General features: G+C 40.4%; 1 protein-coding gene across 6 annotated transcripts in view; it reads left to right on the forward strand.

The window, feature by feature from the left end:
• Positions 1-15,177, forward strand: part of nav3 (neuron navigator 3) — a 184,254-nt gene that overhangs the window by 81,268 nt on the left and 87,809 nt on the right. For all 6 annotated transcript variants that reach the window (XM_005752184.1, XM_005752185.1, XM_005752186.1 and 3 more), the window contains exons 6-7: positions 5,742-5,810; positions 11,995-12,137. In XM_005752184.1, coding sequence (XP_005752241.1) covers positions 5,742-5,810; positions 11,995-12,137 — 212 coding nt within the window. The remainder of the gene's footprint in view (positions 1-5,741; positions 5,811-11,994; positions 12,138-15,177) is intronic.

Genomic DNA, 15,177 nt, shown 5'->3' on the forward strand with positions numbered 1-15,177 from the left:
GTTACCAGCCGTCAGCTACGTAGAAAAGGATCCTGGTGTAGAAAGTAATATTAAATAAATTCTAACAACAGCTTATCAAGCTTAAACGTGCTGCTGTTGTTCAGCCGCTGGTTTCCTCTTTCTGGCGCCAAGTGGGCGATAAACAAACAAGAGAGACGGACTCACGACGGAAAAGCCGATCAGCTGATCATTGATCAGTTTCATGATTGAAGTAGCAAAAGGAGAGGGAGGGAGAGAGAAGAGGCAAGTCGCTCCATATATCGGTTGTTAAGCTTAATGCTGGAATGCTTTACAAACATTCAGAGATGGACTTACACACTTGCTTTACTTCTCTCTGGGATAACTTTCTCGGAGATGAAATGCCGGTTTGAGGCTCCAAATGCTCAACCAGACCGCCGACAGGTCTCACAGGCCACAGCCGCTCTATCACGTGATGCATACTGCTCCGACGTGCTACGGTTATGAGCTGAGTTACGCCATGTCACAAGTTTTGTGAGGTGCTTTTTTGATATTTAATGGATCGATTACATTTTTTATTTCTCTCCAATATCCGATCCAGTAAGTTAGGTCAGTATGGGACCGATACCGATGCGTAATATCGGATCGGTCCATCTCTAGAGGTCAGAGGATCAGTCCATGTCTGTCTGTGAAAAATAAGCTATCAAAATGTGACAACATCCATAGCTGATTGAAGACAGTCTGAAAAGGTCAGAAGGAAGGATGGAAATGAAGGAACTGATTGATAATGTTGCTTTCAAATCAGGAAAAATATTGTGTTAAGAACAGTGTAGAGATGCAACATAATTTGACCTGTCATCAATTGAAATCTCATGAGCTGTTGCTGGTTTTTAAAGCAATGTTTTAAGAAGGTCCCACAGTTCTGAATTGTGTGTCTGGGTGTCAGTGTGTGAGTCAGAATGAGCCAGTCATGAACGCATGACTCAAACATCATAAACAGGTGATTTAATGTTCTCAACCAAATTCCCAGAGTATCACTTTCCATAATTTACTGTATGTCATTGGCAACACGCAGGATTTATTTCTCATATCGCAACAACGTAATTGTTCATTCATTCATTCATTCATTCATTGTTAGGGGTTTTGTTAACCGCAACGATAATCAGATAATTAGACTTGTGTTAAAGTAATATGCTGAGTCGAGTATCATAGCTTCATAGTTTCAGCACATGTACTACTATATTTTAATAATACATTACACACATGAACAGGAACATTTCACTGTATATTAAAGAAACACAGACTCCATGAAGTTGAGTAATTACCACCAGAGCACAGGGAGACATTTACTTATTATATTATGTCTAATTCAGATGATATTAAAGCATTGTAAGTTTCTTCTGTGTGAGATTTCATGTCTGGCTGGTGCAGGCTCCACTTCCTTTTCACTCTCAAAACATGGAAATGTAATTAAATCTATTCATGGAAATCTACTTTAATTCTCATTCTTGCAAGCTCCCGTAAGCTCCAGTCGACCCTGAAGATTTAACATGTCTGAATGGATTTTGTTTTAAAGTTTGCAAATGATCTCTTCCTCAGAGATACACACACATATATACACACTCACACACAGAGATTCATTTGGGCTGCTGCTCATCTGTAGTTGTGGTATGGGAGCTTTCTATAGACAGCACCTGCTGGCCTAGCTGGTGTCTCCAGGGCAGGGGATGAGATGAGTGTGACTCTGTATGTGTTTAAGGGGAACTCCCCATAGGACACAGCACGACAGCCCGGAGCCACAGTCTTTCAGTCTTTCAGTGCTCTACAAGGCAGGGGGGCCCAGGCCTGGCAGGGCACAGCAAACCCTCCCTCTTTAATTCGCCATGTCCCGGGGCGACCACATTGACCCACTGGTATGGCGCTCCTCGCGTCTGCCCACCGCTGTGTCTCGCGACAGGAAGAGCCGCTTGCCATACGGGAGAGCAAGCATCCTGACCAAGATTGACTCATCTCATAGGTATAGTTGGATCTTGTGTGTGTGTGTGTGTGTGGTAGCATCCAGGCACTGGACAATATTTGGAAATTACACGATGACATGAGGAGGATGGATTAGTCTCAGTGGCATCATGAACTGGTAAATTGTTCAGTTCCTCTTGTTTGTTGGTTTAGCCTTTTATATGACATGTTTTATGTTTAGCTTTTTATTATAGGCTGTTAATACGGACACGATGTTTGCCAGTGAGAAATTGAAATGAAGTGTGTTCAAGACATTAGTCTGTCAACAGCTTATTTAATGAATGGGATTCTACACTGTAAAAGCCCAGTTTTGTACTGTATGTATTTGAAGCTAATTATCCATGCTCCAGCTCCAATAGTGCTATGCGCCTGGTTGGAAATTTTGTTCTTGATTTTATAGCAGTATTTAATTTTCTACTGTGTCCTGCAGAATGTTCCAATCCAGTGGCAAAATATGCAGTTTTTATGTTATTCTGCACCACATTTGGTCATGTGGCATAATGCCTCTGAAGATGTGGAATGCTGATGAATTTGCTGTTTGCATCTCATCTTTTACCAAGAGGTGGTTGGTTTTCCTTTACCCATAAATGGGTAAAGGAATAAATGGCAGGTCAGAAATCATTTTTGCACATTGCTGGTGCTTTCAACCTCTTACTGAATGGTGTGTTACTTTATTGGTGTTGTGACATTCAAGTTCCTCAACTACTTGCAGCATGTTGCTTAGAAACTGCTGCCTAGCTAGCATTATTGTAAAGTAGATGTGGAGTTGATACGTGCTGAATTAGGTATGTGGCTTTGTGTGAGATACTCAAGCTTGAATGCTCTTTGTTGGAAATTCATCCCCTGATGTCAAGGTCAGATGACATCTTATTACCTGCTATCATCACAGTGATTCAAGCACACAGATGCCTCACGTTTTGGCTCTGAAACCCATCAGCTTTAGTTTGTGTCTGACCTCAGCGATGTGGCTACCAGGAAGCTGAAACTGAAATTAATAGCACAGCAATGGTATCCAATATGGCTTGCATATGCACTGCAGTGTCGCGGACTATTAAAGAGAGGCCACGTTGATGTATGTTGTATACAATGAAAAGTGACAGACTGTAATCCCCCACCCCTCTCGTCTCCACCACCCCTATTCCATCACCATTTCTTGATCCTGCCCTCATGTGTTCTGGTGTTTCTTTTTTCCACACTGGAATGATCTTGAATGTTGTGGGTTGGATAAGCACCCCAGGCTGGAGACTATACCATTGCCTTCATGTTTCATTACATTTAATATAGTTGGAAGTGAGGGTAAGGATGGGTCTTGTAATGGAAAAAAAACACAACACTCTAGTTTTTTTTTACTGTCCACATACTGCTAGAACTATAGCCTGCTCCCGCATTATTTTTCCTTTTCGTTATACTCCTGCAGCTTCTGTTGCCTTTAGATATTACCTCATCCATGCCTTTTACAGCCCTTTACTCTGAGTATGGGTGAAAAGAGAGAAAGGACAGAGAGCAGAAGGACAAAAAGTTTTCTTAGAAAGAAATGCAATGCACAAATTTAGAATCCACCTTCTTTTCCCCCCAAAATGCTGATAAAGCACTTTAGCATGTGACAGGCTCCACTAAACTGTCACACCTTGGCTTTTTTGTGCAGTAAAGACCTCTTAGAATATTTACAGGAACACTTACATGCTACTAGGAGATGACATTGTGGGTGTCTTGTTGCGAGTATTCACTGATGTGTCATTTATTACATAGTTCATTATTAACATGATGCAAAGGTGCTCGTCACTATAATTGCGTTCTCCTCTCTGCTCAGGAGCTTGTTAGAATAACAAGGTGTCATGAAAACCTGCAAAGGCAATTAGAGATGTACTGCAGCTCTGCATTCATCACAGGTGGGTTAAAAGGAATTTAATTGTCTGGAGCAAGAGGTGTAAATGGAGAAAGATGAGAGAGAGAAATGGAACTTGTAGTAAAGATGGACAGTTGAAAAGTTAATAATTTTCCCACCACCGTAAAAGGGCCTAATCCTTCATAGTTTAACTTATGAACAAAATGATTCTTCTGCTCTCATTGATTCTACAAAATGATGTATGTGTACTCAGCACATTTAATCAAATCACTGCAAAAAGGCCTAGACCAGCCTATTATTGTACTTCTACATTTTAGGCCAAATTCTGTTAAAGTAGGAAACAGCTAAAGATTTTGCTGAACCCTAATCCTCATTTCTGTAGTATATAATTGTACTGCAGGTTTTGTAGTCATTTCTTCTTTAAACCAGTTTTTTCTTTTTTAATCATCTTTTGGTGGGTGTCACCTGTGCCTGAAATATCATAATGTAAAACCTGTTAGCACTTTTTCATAATCAGTTTTATGAATAGCTGAGTGGTGCGAACTTACAGAAGATAGTTGCTGTGCCTCATTCAATGACCCAGTATAGGTAGTTTATTGTCCGTCTTGTCCACTTTCAGTCACCAGTGCCAAACCAGCAGCCCACAAACACAAAACAGAGAAGGAGTTGTTCTCATTTGTCAGAAAAGAAGGAGCTTTAAACAGACTGCTGGTGTTCGCTGCTTCCTCTGTCCTTCAGCCGAAGCAGCTCTGCAAACTCTGAGTAGAGGACAGATTCAAGGTTTTACTACTGAACTTCATCTTGTTCTCACTCATCAAAACAATGATTGGAAAGCTCAGGTTTCCACCTGTGTTCAGCCTGTGAAAGGTAATCTTAGTTCAAAGGGTTTCTTCTGGGAACTAGCTTAAATTTGTCTAATATGTAGCAGTTAAATGTGTCTTCCTTACAAAGGGCTAGCAGCTGCTAGCAAAGCATTGATTTGGTTAGAATCCACAATTGAAAGTGGTCATTGAAAGTTTTGTCATTTTTGTTTGTTTTATTGTCATTAGCTAGTAACGTGATTCTGCCATCACATATGCCTAATTGAACATTTGATGTTTATTTTTTATCTTTCATTTTTGTAATTTTATCTATTTTATATGCTTTTATTTAACATCATTTAATCATCAGATTATTGTTTAGTACACTAGTATGTTAACATCTTGGTAGCTAAGGAGTAGGTAGCTAATGTTTCCATTGTTTTAAGTCTATTTTCTCACTAAAAAACAAACAAATGACGTAGGGGCTAACATTTAAAAGCAGGTCAGATTACCATGGTAATTGAGAAGGACTTTACCAGATATACAAATGGTCAGTAAAAGCACATCTTTATTGAAAATACATTCTACAAGTTGCTTAATTACAAACATGTCAAACATGAATAGAGTTTCCTTCCTGTAACAGTCATTCCCATCTCTGCCAATGACTAACTGTGACTGGTGCTGTGGGTATTTCCTTTGCCTCTGTCTTGTGTGTTTCTTCAAACCATGCCTTCAGAAAATTGTTTGTGAAAGTTGGTGTGTGTGTGTGTGTGTGTGTGTGTGTGTGTGTGTGTGTGTGTGTGTGTGTGTGTGAACAGCCCTATAAATGGATTAGGAGATGTTATTGGCCTAGTCATAAGTGTGTGGTAACAAACATGTGTGAGCCATCATGTGAAAAATCAAAGAAATGTGCACTGGCATGCTACAGTATTTACCACATGCTTCTTATCTTCTTTCCCTTGGTCCATCTCTCTCCCCCTCCTATGCTTACATCTGAATGGCTCCCCTCTCACACGTTATTACATTAAGACATGGATTAAGAAAATTCCAGCAAGTCACTGGTCTTGTTTCTTATCTGACTGTGTTAACAGTGTTGCCCATCTTCTCTGCTTTTTCCTCAGTCTCACAGCACGATATGCAAGTCCTCCAGGCCACAGTGGAATAGGTTCACCACAGAAGAAAAACACCAGGTAATTATGGAAAAATAGATCTTTAAATGTCTTTATTTTATTTGTTAAGCTAATTAATATGTGCAATTTAGTTTTTTTTCAGGGAGGGCTTTGAAGAGCTGCTCTCTCCACAGTCAGGTCAGAGGTCAACAGGCAGAACACCTTATAAGAATTTTGTGTTTTGTTCTTGGGTTCTCAGGATGTAGCTGCAGTAGCTTTATGGTAGTTTGAATGAATGTGTGACAGTGAAGAGCAGAATGTGATGTGCTAAATGTTCGTGTGCTTGTGCCATTATGTTCCCACATGAAATACAGACTCCTTAAACATTATGAGTCCATCACAAAAGGTGTGTACTCACTACATGGATACAGTATTTCTGTAAAGATGCTTGCTAGGAATTTGTTTCTAAATAAATATGAGTAAAACTGGATGCTACCTCCTGTTGACAATCTCACAATCTCAGTCTCAGTGAGATTACTGTTTAAGTGGAGGATTCAGTTATACCAGTGCACAGAACCTGATGCTTCGGAGCAGACGGTGCTTACCTCTGGGAGCCTGTGCTGCCTAAGAAATGTTTTTTGCGTATTGTGTCCCTTAGCACTTTTAAACATCTTGACAAAGATGCTGAATAAATAACTACAGTGTTGCAAAGCACTTTGATATAGCTGCTAGGCAGGGAACCTGTGTCCTGTGTGAGCTGGTAAACTTATAACAGCTCTAAACATGAGCATCAAGGGTGAGAAATTCATTCCCAGATATGGGCAGACCAGAACAACAAAGATAAAAGGGATTTTTCACATACATGCAAGAAATATCCTTTAAAATGTAGTCACACGTGCTGCATGTGCACAGCCTCCTTCAGCTGTCTGATGCTTGCAGCATTTGTTCCAACTCAGAAGCAGTGGGAACCAGCACGTTGGCAAATAATTCCTCTCCAGCCACCACTGAGCAATGGCAAAAATGCTGCACCCAGCAGTTCCAGCCCTATGGGTGATAATCTGCCCTCTCACATCACTGCTGCTGCCGCTCTGCAGAAATAGCTCTTTAATTCCCCACAAACAGATGAAGATACACATATGCACGCGCACACAAACAAATCACTTATATTAGTGAGCGGTGACAGTGCAGGCACTCTTCTCTTGCCATCTGATTTCCATTCAAGGCTGATTACCACAGTTAATTACTTTCTTGCCTTCTGAGAAGTTATTTTTAATCACCACGAGTTGCCTCCTCTGTTATCCCCGAAGCAAGAAAGTTTTAGCAATTCTAAAATAGAAATAAATTGTTGTGTGTCTTTCATGCTGCACTGTGCTGAATGTGGTGAGGAATGTTTCCCTCAAGGTACTAGGAGCTTTAGTGTGCTTCTTACTACCTCAGAATGTCTGAGGTGCTTGCTTGTTAGCTAGCACTCAAGGACCTATCCAGTTTACACCTGGCCTTTTCACTTGACACAGTCACATTCAGGCTCTTTGTTTCCCTTTTGTCAGTGGTGGAAACTGTGCTAAATATTTTTGTATTTTGTATATCAGCTAGACAGTGTTGAGCTCTTTGCTATAATCTGCCTTCTCTGATGTTGGAACAATAAACGAAACATAAGCGCAGGTTATGTTTTGACTTGCTGTGCATAATAAGTGGTGTCAACAAATAGCTATTCATATGTTTCACATAATGGGTTGTGGATTTTTAATCTAGTTCCCTTTGATGTGGACATCTGACCTGAATTACAACAAAAGAGATTTACTTCCTGAATAAACTGCGCTAATACCTGACACTACCATGGGCTAGGTGCTTTATTTTTTTGTGGCTCACCACTCAGGACTAGTGATGGGATTTCCGGCTCTTTTTAGAGAACCGGCTTTTTCGGTTCGGCTCACTAAGAGCCATTTCGTTCGCAATCGACACATCACTACTCAGGACTTATGGATGCTAACTAACTTCTGTGTACTGTCAGACAACACAACACTTTATCTGTTTTATGTTTTGTGCCCTTAACTCCAGTTGTACATCTTGGTAGACACACAATTCTTGTCCTTCACCTCTTTCTCACACGGCGTTTCCAAGGGGTCGGTTTTTGATTCTTTTTTGTTCTCTGTCCATTCTTATTTTTCCATTGGGTTCATGATCTGAAAATATAGCGTTAATTTCCACTGTTATGAGGATTATGTACAGCTTTAAGTTCCATTGATGGGTAGGAATGTAAGTACAGTTTTAATTTCAGTAGAATATGTGATGTTGAATGATGGTGACACTTTATTCAACTCAGAAATATTGCAAAAGTTAATTTATTTTATATCTCAAGTGGACCTTGAGTTGAGTTGCCTTTGTCTCATTGCGTTTGGACTGTTTTATTCTGTTTACTCAGCCATAAGTCCATCTCCTGTTTGTTTGCTCAGCTCATGTTAGCACAGTCTTGACAATTTAGGTATTTGAGTTATTCTGCTTTCATTTGACATATCAGAGCAGCTGAACAACACACTGAAAGTTATAAAACCATCAACATGTTTTATTAGTTTAGCTGCCATGATTTCAAATAGAGTGTACATTAGATGTTGCGTATTAAATGTCGGTACGGTGTGGCCTTCATCTTAGCAGCAGGGAGTGATGTTTGGCAGTTTGCTGGCCACCCGCCTACTTGCGGTATCTTTCTACCATTTTAATAAGCCTGATGTGGCATTGAGTGGCCATGTGGGGGCCAGATGTGTCAGAGCAGATGTCTTACACTCTTGCAAATACAGGGTTATAACAGATGTTATAAGAACTAGTCATGAGATAAGGAAAGGGCTGTTTTGAATACACAGACTCAATGGCACAACATTGTGAAGGGCAGAGAACTCTCTTTGCTCTGCGAGGATTTCACCCACCTCCCTAGCTCACCTCAGATCTGTCCAGTCTAAAACAAATTCCCTGTCGAGGAATTGCATCACATTTTCTCTCTTCCATTTTGCCGATGTATTATCAAACATGTATTTTGGAAGATGAAAGAATCTTATGATAAAAGGAACTACTTCTGATTACCATCTGAATTGCCTCAATCTCCATCTCATTTCCTACTGTTTATCTCTCATTTTCTCTTGTCGGGGTTTGCAGCTACAGCGCCTTCCTTTTCTGATGTGCACCCCTGTTTGTGTGCACTTTCATCCCCCCCTCCCATTTCATATTTTTGTTCCTTTTAGATCTGTTCATTCTTTTGTCTTTGTCTATCAATCTCGTCTGTTCCTCTCTTGCAGACTGAATGTATTAAAGCAGATATATACTATTAACGCTAGTCTGCCTTTGTATGCATTTCTGGGTGCAATGTTCTGCATTATGTGCATGCTACTATACATCTCCATCTGTTTTTGTTCTGTGAATGGCAGACTCAGCTCTGACCCGAGAACCACCTCCTGCTGCAGCTCACCGAGGCCTCTCGGGTAAAGCACCAGTGTTGCGCTCAGGCCTGGATCAGCATCTCTTAACAGTCAGCTAGTCTGCTACAAATGAACAGTGGGATGCAAAATCATATAGTAATTCAAAGAAGGGAAGTGCAAGTAAGGGACACATTTGTTCCTCTTGATGAAGTTTTGTGCACAGGAGCATATTTTATTTTTGTCTGTGTAAAACCATCTTTTCATTGCTCAGCACATGGGGCTGACATATTTGGCAGGTTTTGTTCTGACTTCCTGCTGCGCCTTGTTCCATTTTCTGAGGGAGACACCCAAGTTGCCTTGAATTTTTGTAGTTAGATCCAAATAATTTGCTTCTTGCTGCCATAATATAATTGCTGGATTTTAATATAGTGCTTTGTTTGTTCCTTGTTGCATCACAGACTGGAAGAGATACCTGGTTAGTAACTAACTTGCTTTGTTTACCTGAGCTACCTTCCCAGGAAAATAAAAAACAGTCCTGCTCCAGTGATATTTAATGATGCACTGGAAGCAGTTTTTTCAGCAGCTATTTTTTTAATAAGACCTTCATCCAGGCGATTTGGTTGATACGGCGAATTTCTGCATCGATGCCATGGCATGTTTTCAGACATAAAGGAAATTGATCCTGTGCAGTGAAAAAAAGACTTGGTGGGAGCCAGTCTTTTGCATAATGTGTGAAAATATTTTAGATTTGTCAGCGATTCACACATTTTCCAGAGTTAAACTTGAAGTTCAGATGCAGATGAGTAAATAAATCCCCTAGATGAGATTTTCTGTCTTATAATTCCAAGATAAATTTGTGCATAAAACCTTCATACCTGTGTCAGTCAGAATTAAAACAATAGCATCGTGTGACACGAGATGGGACGCGTATTTTACCCGCTTAGTGTTTTGGACTGTCAGTGTGAGCTTGTCCTCAGTTGTTGTAGACTCACGCGTGTCAGGAGGGCAGTCAGCAGCTTTTAATTTGGCTCTGTTACTCACCCTCATTTTAAAGTCTTAGAGTGATACTTTAGGGAAATAAAGGACTGAGAAAACTTTGTTGTTCCTTGATCAAACTCTACTCGTATTGATTTGGTCACTGATTGTTTTTTGTTGGTGGTGAATTGCTTTGCAGTTAACTGATGCTCCGAACACTGAAATTCAGTGTTTAAAATCAAAATAATGTTTTTTCTCAACTAAAGCATATTGAGTGAGAGAGAACTGCACTTTGTGTTTCCTATGAAGTGTATCATAGTTGGCCCATGTGGCAGAGAAATAGAAGAGTACCGAAAGCAGTGGCGGAAGAGATTTCTTAGTAGTCAGGAGGTTTGTTATCCATGCTAGATGTCAATCTGTCCTTTCATTTGTTTATTTTCATGAAAGCCTTAAACACAGAATGGAATATATGAAATATGTTTTTCCCCCAGAGGGCTTTTCACCACTGTACAATTCAGAGCCTAAAATACGTTTCCCTCCGACATCTCGGCTCCATCTGCGATACAGACAAGCGACATATTCAGCATAGCAAATCAATTATCTTTAAGGGACATCACGGCAAAGTTCATGCAGAGACATCAAGTTGTTACAGTCCAGCGTTTTCTCTCTCTCTCTGAGAAGATCTTGACTTATACATTTTCTATTTCACCAGAAGTTGTTTTTTTCAAAGTTCCATAAACGTTTTTTAAGGTTTTGAGCTATCTCTGTCCTTTTTCAAACCTGCATTTTGATATTGTTTCAACATGAAAACAGTGTAAAGCATCTGTGGGAGAAACCAAGGCACCAAAAAAGGAAAAATCATGTTGAGTTACAGCAGAAATAGATCCAGGTTGTCAAAATCTTTGAACCAGCTGCTAAATGTGTTTTTGAAGAAACGTGCTAACAAACAGATGTATGAATGCATCTGGCACACCACATAAAAAATGCAGTATAACGTTACTGTACAACAGGTTTTTGATGAGATTCTTCTTTTTAACACGCTTCTGGTAGTTGTGAAACTCCTCCAGCTGCAGCATGGCAAATCACCATTTGACACTGGCAGCTTTGACTGTGTCAACAGAAAGAAATGATGCAAAAGTGTGTTTCAAAAGTAGACTGACTGAAAACACAAACCCCCCTGGTAGATGTGACTGTAGTTGCTTTTTATGATCGTTTGAAGGGAAGGAAATATTTATATCACGCGTGGCTTTACAGTAGCTCTGATCAGCTCTGAGCTTTCAATCAGCCCGTCATGACACAGACTCTCAGCACACGTGCACCTGAACACACAGTTTTTCTTTTATCCTCCCTCCTTAGCGCAAGATGAAACAAAGACTTCTGATCTCTCTTCATCTTACACACTGACACATACTGAATCCAGGGCTGGTTATTTGTGAGAAAATATACCAATATTTGTAGATTTCTAAATCTCAATGTGTATCTCATCTGTTATTGTGTCTAGTCGAGGCCTAACAGTTAAAGGTAACAGTGCATACTTTATAGGCGCTTTCAGTGGAAGTGACGGGACACCAAATCTCCGTGTGCTTTAGGTGAAGCTAATGTGAGATGTCATCAGTTAGTTAAGCCGTGCTTGAGCTTGATGTTCTGGAAGGGGTGGTCATTTTAGTACCTTGGTGTTATTCTGTAATTCTGCTGTTCCCTGAAACAAGAAGGGTGACTTTTGCACATTTGAACTCCAGAATGACTGGATGAAAGTTATTACTGACAAAGGACTGTTGATTTTAAAGTATCCCCTGTTATAAATAAACCACCTTTCTTTGACTTTTTTGGGTTGGAGTTAATGTGCAGTCATGTTACTTATCATTGTTCTACCTCTCCTGCAGGTTACCAGGGCCCTCCAGAGTACCTGCTGCGGGCAGCGGGGCCTCCAGGAGCCCAGGCTCATCCAACCTCAACCGTCGGAGCCAGAGCTTCAACAGCATTGACAAGAGCAAGCCTCTTCAGTATGCCAGTGGCAACGATAGAGGTAAAGAGTGTGTTTACAGAGTTTGACTATGGGGTCAGGGGTAGGCAACCCCAGGCCTCAAGGGCTGGTGTCCTGCAGGTCTTAGATGTGTCCTTGATCCAACACAGCTGATTCAAATTGCTAAATGACCTCCTCAACATGTCTTGAAGTTCTCCAGAGGCCTGGTAACGAACTAATCACCCTGGGTGAGATCTAAAACCTGCAGGACACCGGCTCTCGAGGCCTGGAGTTGCCTACTCCTGCAGTAGGTAGAGGCAGTGATTTTCCATTCCTCATCCCAACCACTTGATGGCACCACTCACACAAGTCAGACAGGCTGATGTCACTAGTCTTAACTGGTCTGCTGAATCATCCACTGCTCTTCATTCCAACTGAGTTGGAATAGATGCCATTAAGTGGAGGTGGTGAAAATATTCACAGCATGAATAGAGCTGCTTGAGAAATGAGCAGGGGGTGAATCCAGGAAACCGCTTTGTCAAGTACGATCAAGCTAATAAGAGTAATTATGTTTTTGAGAAAAGGGTCTTACAGAGGCCAAGAGTGAGTGTGTGGCATTTTATTTAACAGAAAAGTAATTACTGAAAAGTCCTTGTTGTGTTAATGGCCACATTCTGCTGTGAAGAGTAAATATATCCATTCGTAATGTGTTAATTACACAATTCTTTACTGTTGGCTCGTTCGATCACTTTATAATAGCTTTAAGATTTTGTCATGGCTCATTCATAAGAATTCTTATGAGTTATTGGCTAACACAATGCCAGTAATTAAAATATGTTCTCATGCCTCAGCATCATCATCATAATAATAATGCCACTCCTGAAGGTATATTAACAAACCTTTTACTTTGGCAAAAATGTTTTCTAACAAAACACAGCCAGCATTTATTCTTAAAGCATTGCACAGTCATTGAGGAAAACAGTGCAAAGGATCAGTAGATGGTGATGTAGTGGAGGAGCGACACAGTGAGTGGCACCCAACAGAGATAGCAGTGAAATGCCTGCAGCAAACGCTTGCTGCATTTCTCTCTGTCTTCCTTTTCATCCTAAAAGTTCACATGTGCACTCACCCTTCCAGTTTCTGTCTGAAACTTCAGATTCTTCAGTGGGAGAGGGAAGTGAAAGATGACACACAGAAGGATGGAAAGATAGTATGTGATCAATCGTAACTGAAAATTGCTAAAAACGGGGAATAACAAGCTCTTGAGAAACTGACATTTCACATTAGTCTTAATGTGCTTTTAGTTATAATTGGGTTTAAATGTCAGGGTTTTTTTTAGGTTTATTATGGTTATTAGTTACGTCACAGTTTCAAAGGTTTCAGTAACATTTTCCCCTTTTTTTCCTGAAAATGATACGCAGGGTATTAAAGGGCAAATGTGTCTTCTTCCAGTGGAGTCTTGCCAAAAGACAAAGCCTCAGTTTGGAGAGATAAGCCGGTAGGACTGGTGCTTCACTGCAGGGGAGATGGAAAAGGTGTTTTGGTTTAAAATAAAATAGACAAACCAAAAAGTGGAGGGGGGGATCAATTGTTGAGGAAATGTCAGCTATGCAGTCGGATCCTTCTGGCCAAAAACAGGTAGCAGAGAAATCAAAAGGCACATAAACAGATACAGGAAGTGTCTGCCACAAGCTTTTTCCCTCCTCTCTTACAGCTACTTACATTCGCCCCTTATAGGACATGTTCTCGTTTAATATGAAATCTTTTCATCTTTTCTAATTGTGACTGTGCAAATTCAGATTCCTAATGGAAACAAGTACAAATATAGTATTCAGCTCTGAGCAGACAATGCTGTAATGTTCATCCCAACCTCTAACAATTTTTACAGATTTCATTTTCTTATTTATTTGATATTATTATGCATATTTTCTTTATTTTCATTTTAATAATGAAGCCAGGCCACTGCACAAATGAGTTTGAAAGTGTTTTAAAATTATTTAAGAAAAACTTATCACATTTTCCTCCTTTTTGAATAGTTTCTACCTGTTAGTACTACAGCCATTTAAGATCATGGAGATTACACATGGCAGTTTTTTGTACATGATGTCGACTTGTCTGATCTATAAAAGGGGCAGGGTTTACGTAAAACTAGCGTTCTAGTTTGTTTCTATATTTTTTTTATCAGAGCCAATAAGCTCCAATGGCCAGGTCAATATATTATTTGATTTTATCTGTTTGCCATCTATTGGTATGGGCATTTATAACAGCGGACACATGAAAAGGGAAAGACGAAACAGGAGAAACATCCTTCATATATTTTCAAACTACATTGTCATACTGTTTTAGTAAGGATTTGCAAAAAATGTATGCACAACAAATACTTCAGAAATACTTCTGTTTGTGTGTCAGAAAGAAGATAAAGAAGCAGCTGTGAAACTCCAGTACTCCAGAGTGGAGAAGGTGCTGGTTTCCTTAAGCCGATAATTTGTCTTACTCACAGTGATGTGAAGTGGGAAGCAGAGCAAGTTCAAATGTGTTAAACTGGAGTGTGGCCAGTGTGTAGAAACTCACACCAAGTGAATTTCAGTCTTTAACTGTGTGGTAAACAGACGGGTTTGTCAGTACATACATGAGTCAGGGGCACGTGTGCTTCTGACTTTGTGTGTGTGTTTGTATTTGTTAGCAGAGGGTCCACCGCCACCCAGACAAAGTGGCATTTAATTCCGTGGTCGCTGAGGCAAAAAAGGAAAATAAGAGTCTGTTGCCACGGCAACAGCAAGTCACTGCACGGTGAAAAGTGTGGTGGTGCTGTGAAACTGCCTCTAGGGTGGGGAAGTGATGAGCGGGGAGGAGGGAAGGGGAATCTCTGAAGACAGGGTTAATTGACTGGACACACAAGCAGAGACACACACCGCAGGCAGACTCACACAAATGCTCGCCATCTCTTTCATTCGCAGTCAGATTTATCAGATATGTAAAAGTCATTCACTTATCTCAAAAGATGGGGGCCAGCATAGTGGTCTCTCTCACACACACACACACACACACACACACACACACACACACACACACACACACACACACACACACACACACACACACA

Source organism: Pundamilia nyererei, unplaced genomic scaffold (assembly GCF_000239375.1).
Source record: "Pundamilia nyererei isolate P.nyererei 1_Seehausen unplaced genomic scaffold, PunNye1.0 scaffold00348, whole genome shotgun sequence".
Taxonomy (NCBI): Eukaryota; Metazoa; Chordata; class Actinopteri; order Cichliformes; family Cichlidae; genus Pundamilia; species Pundamilia nyererei.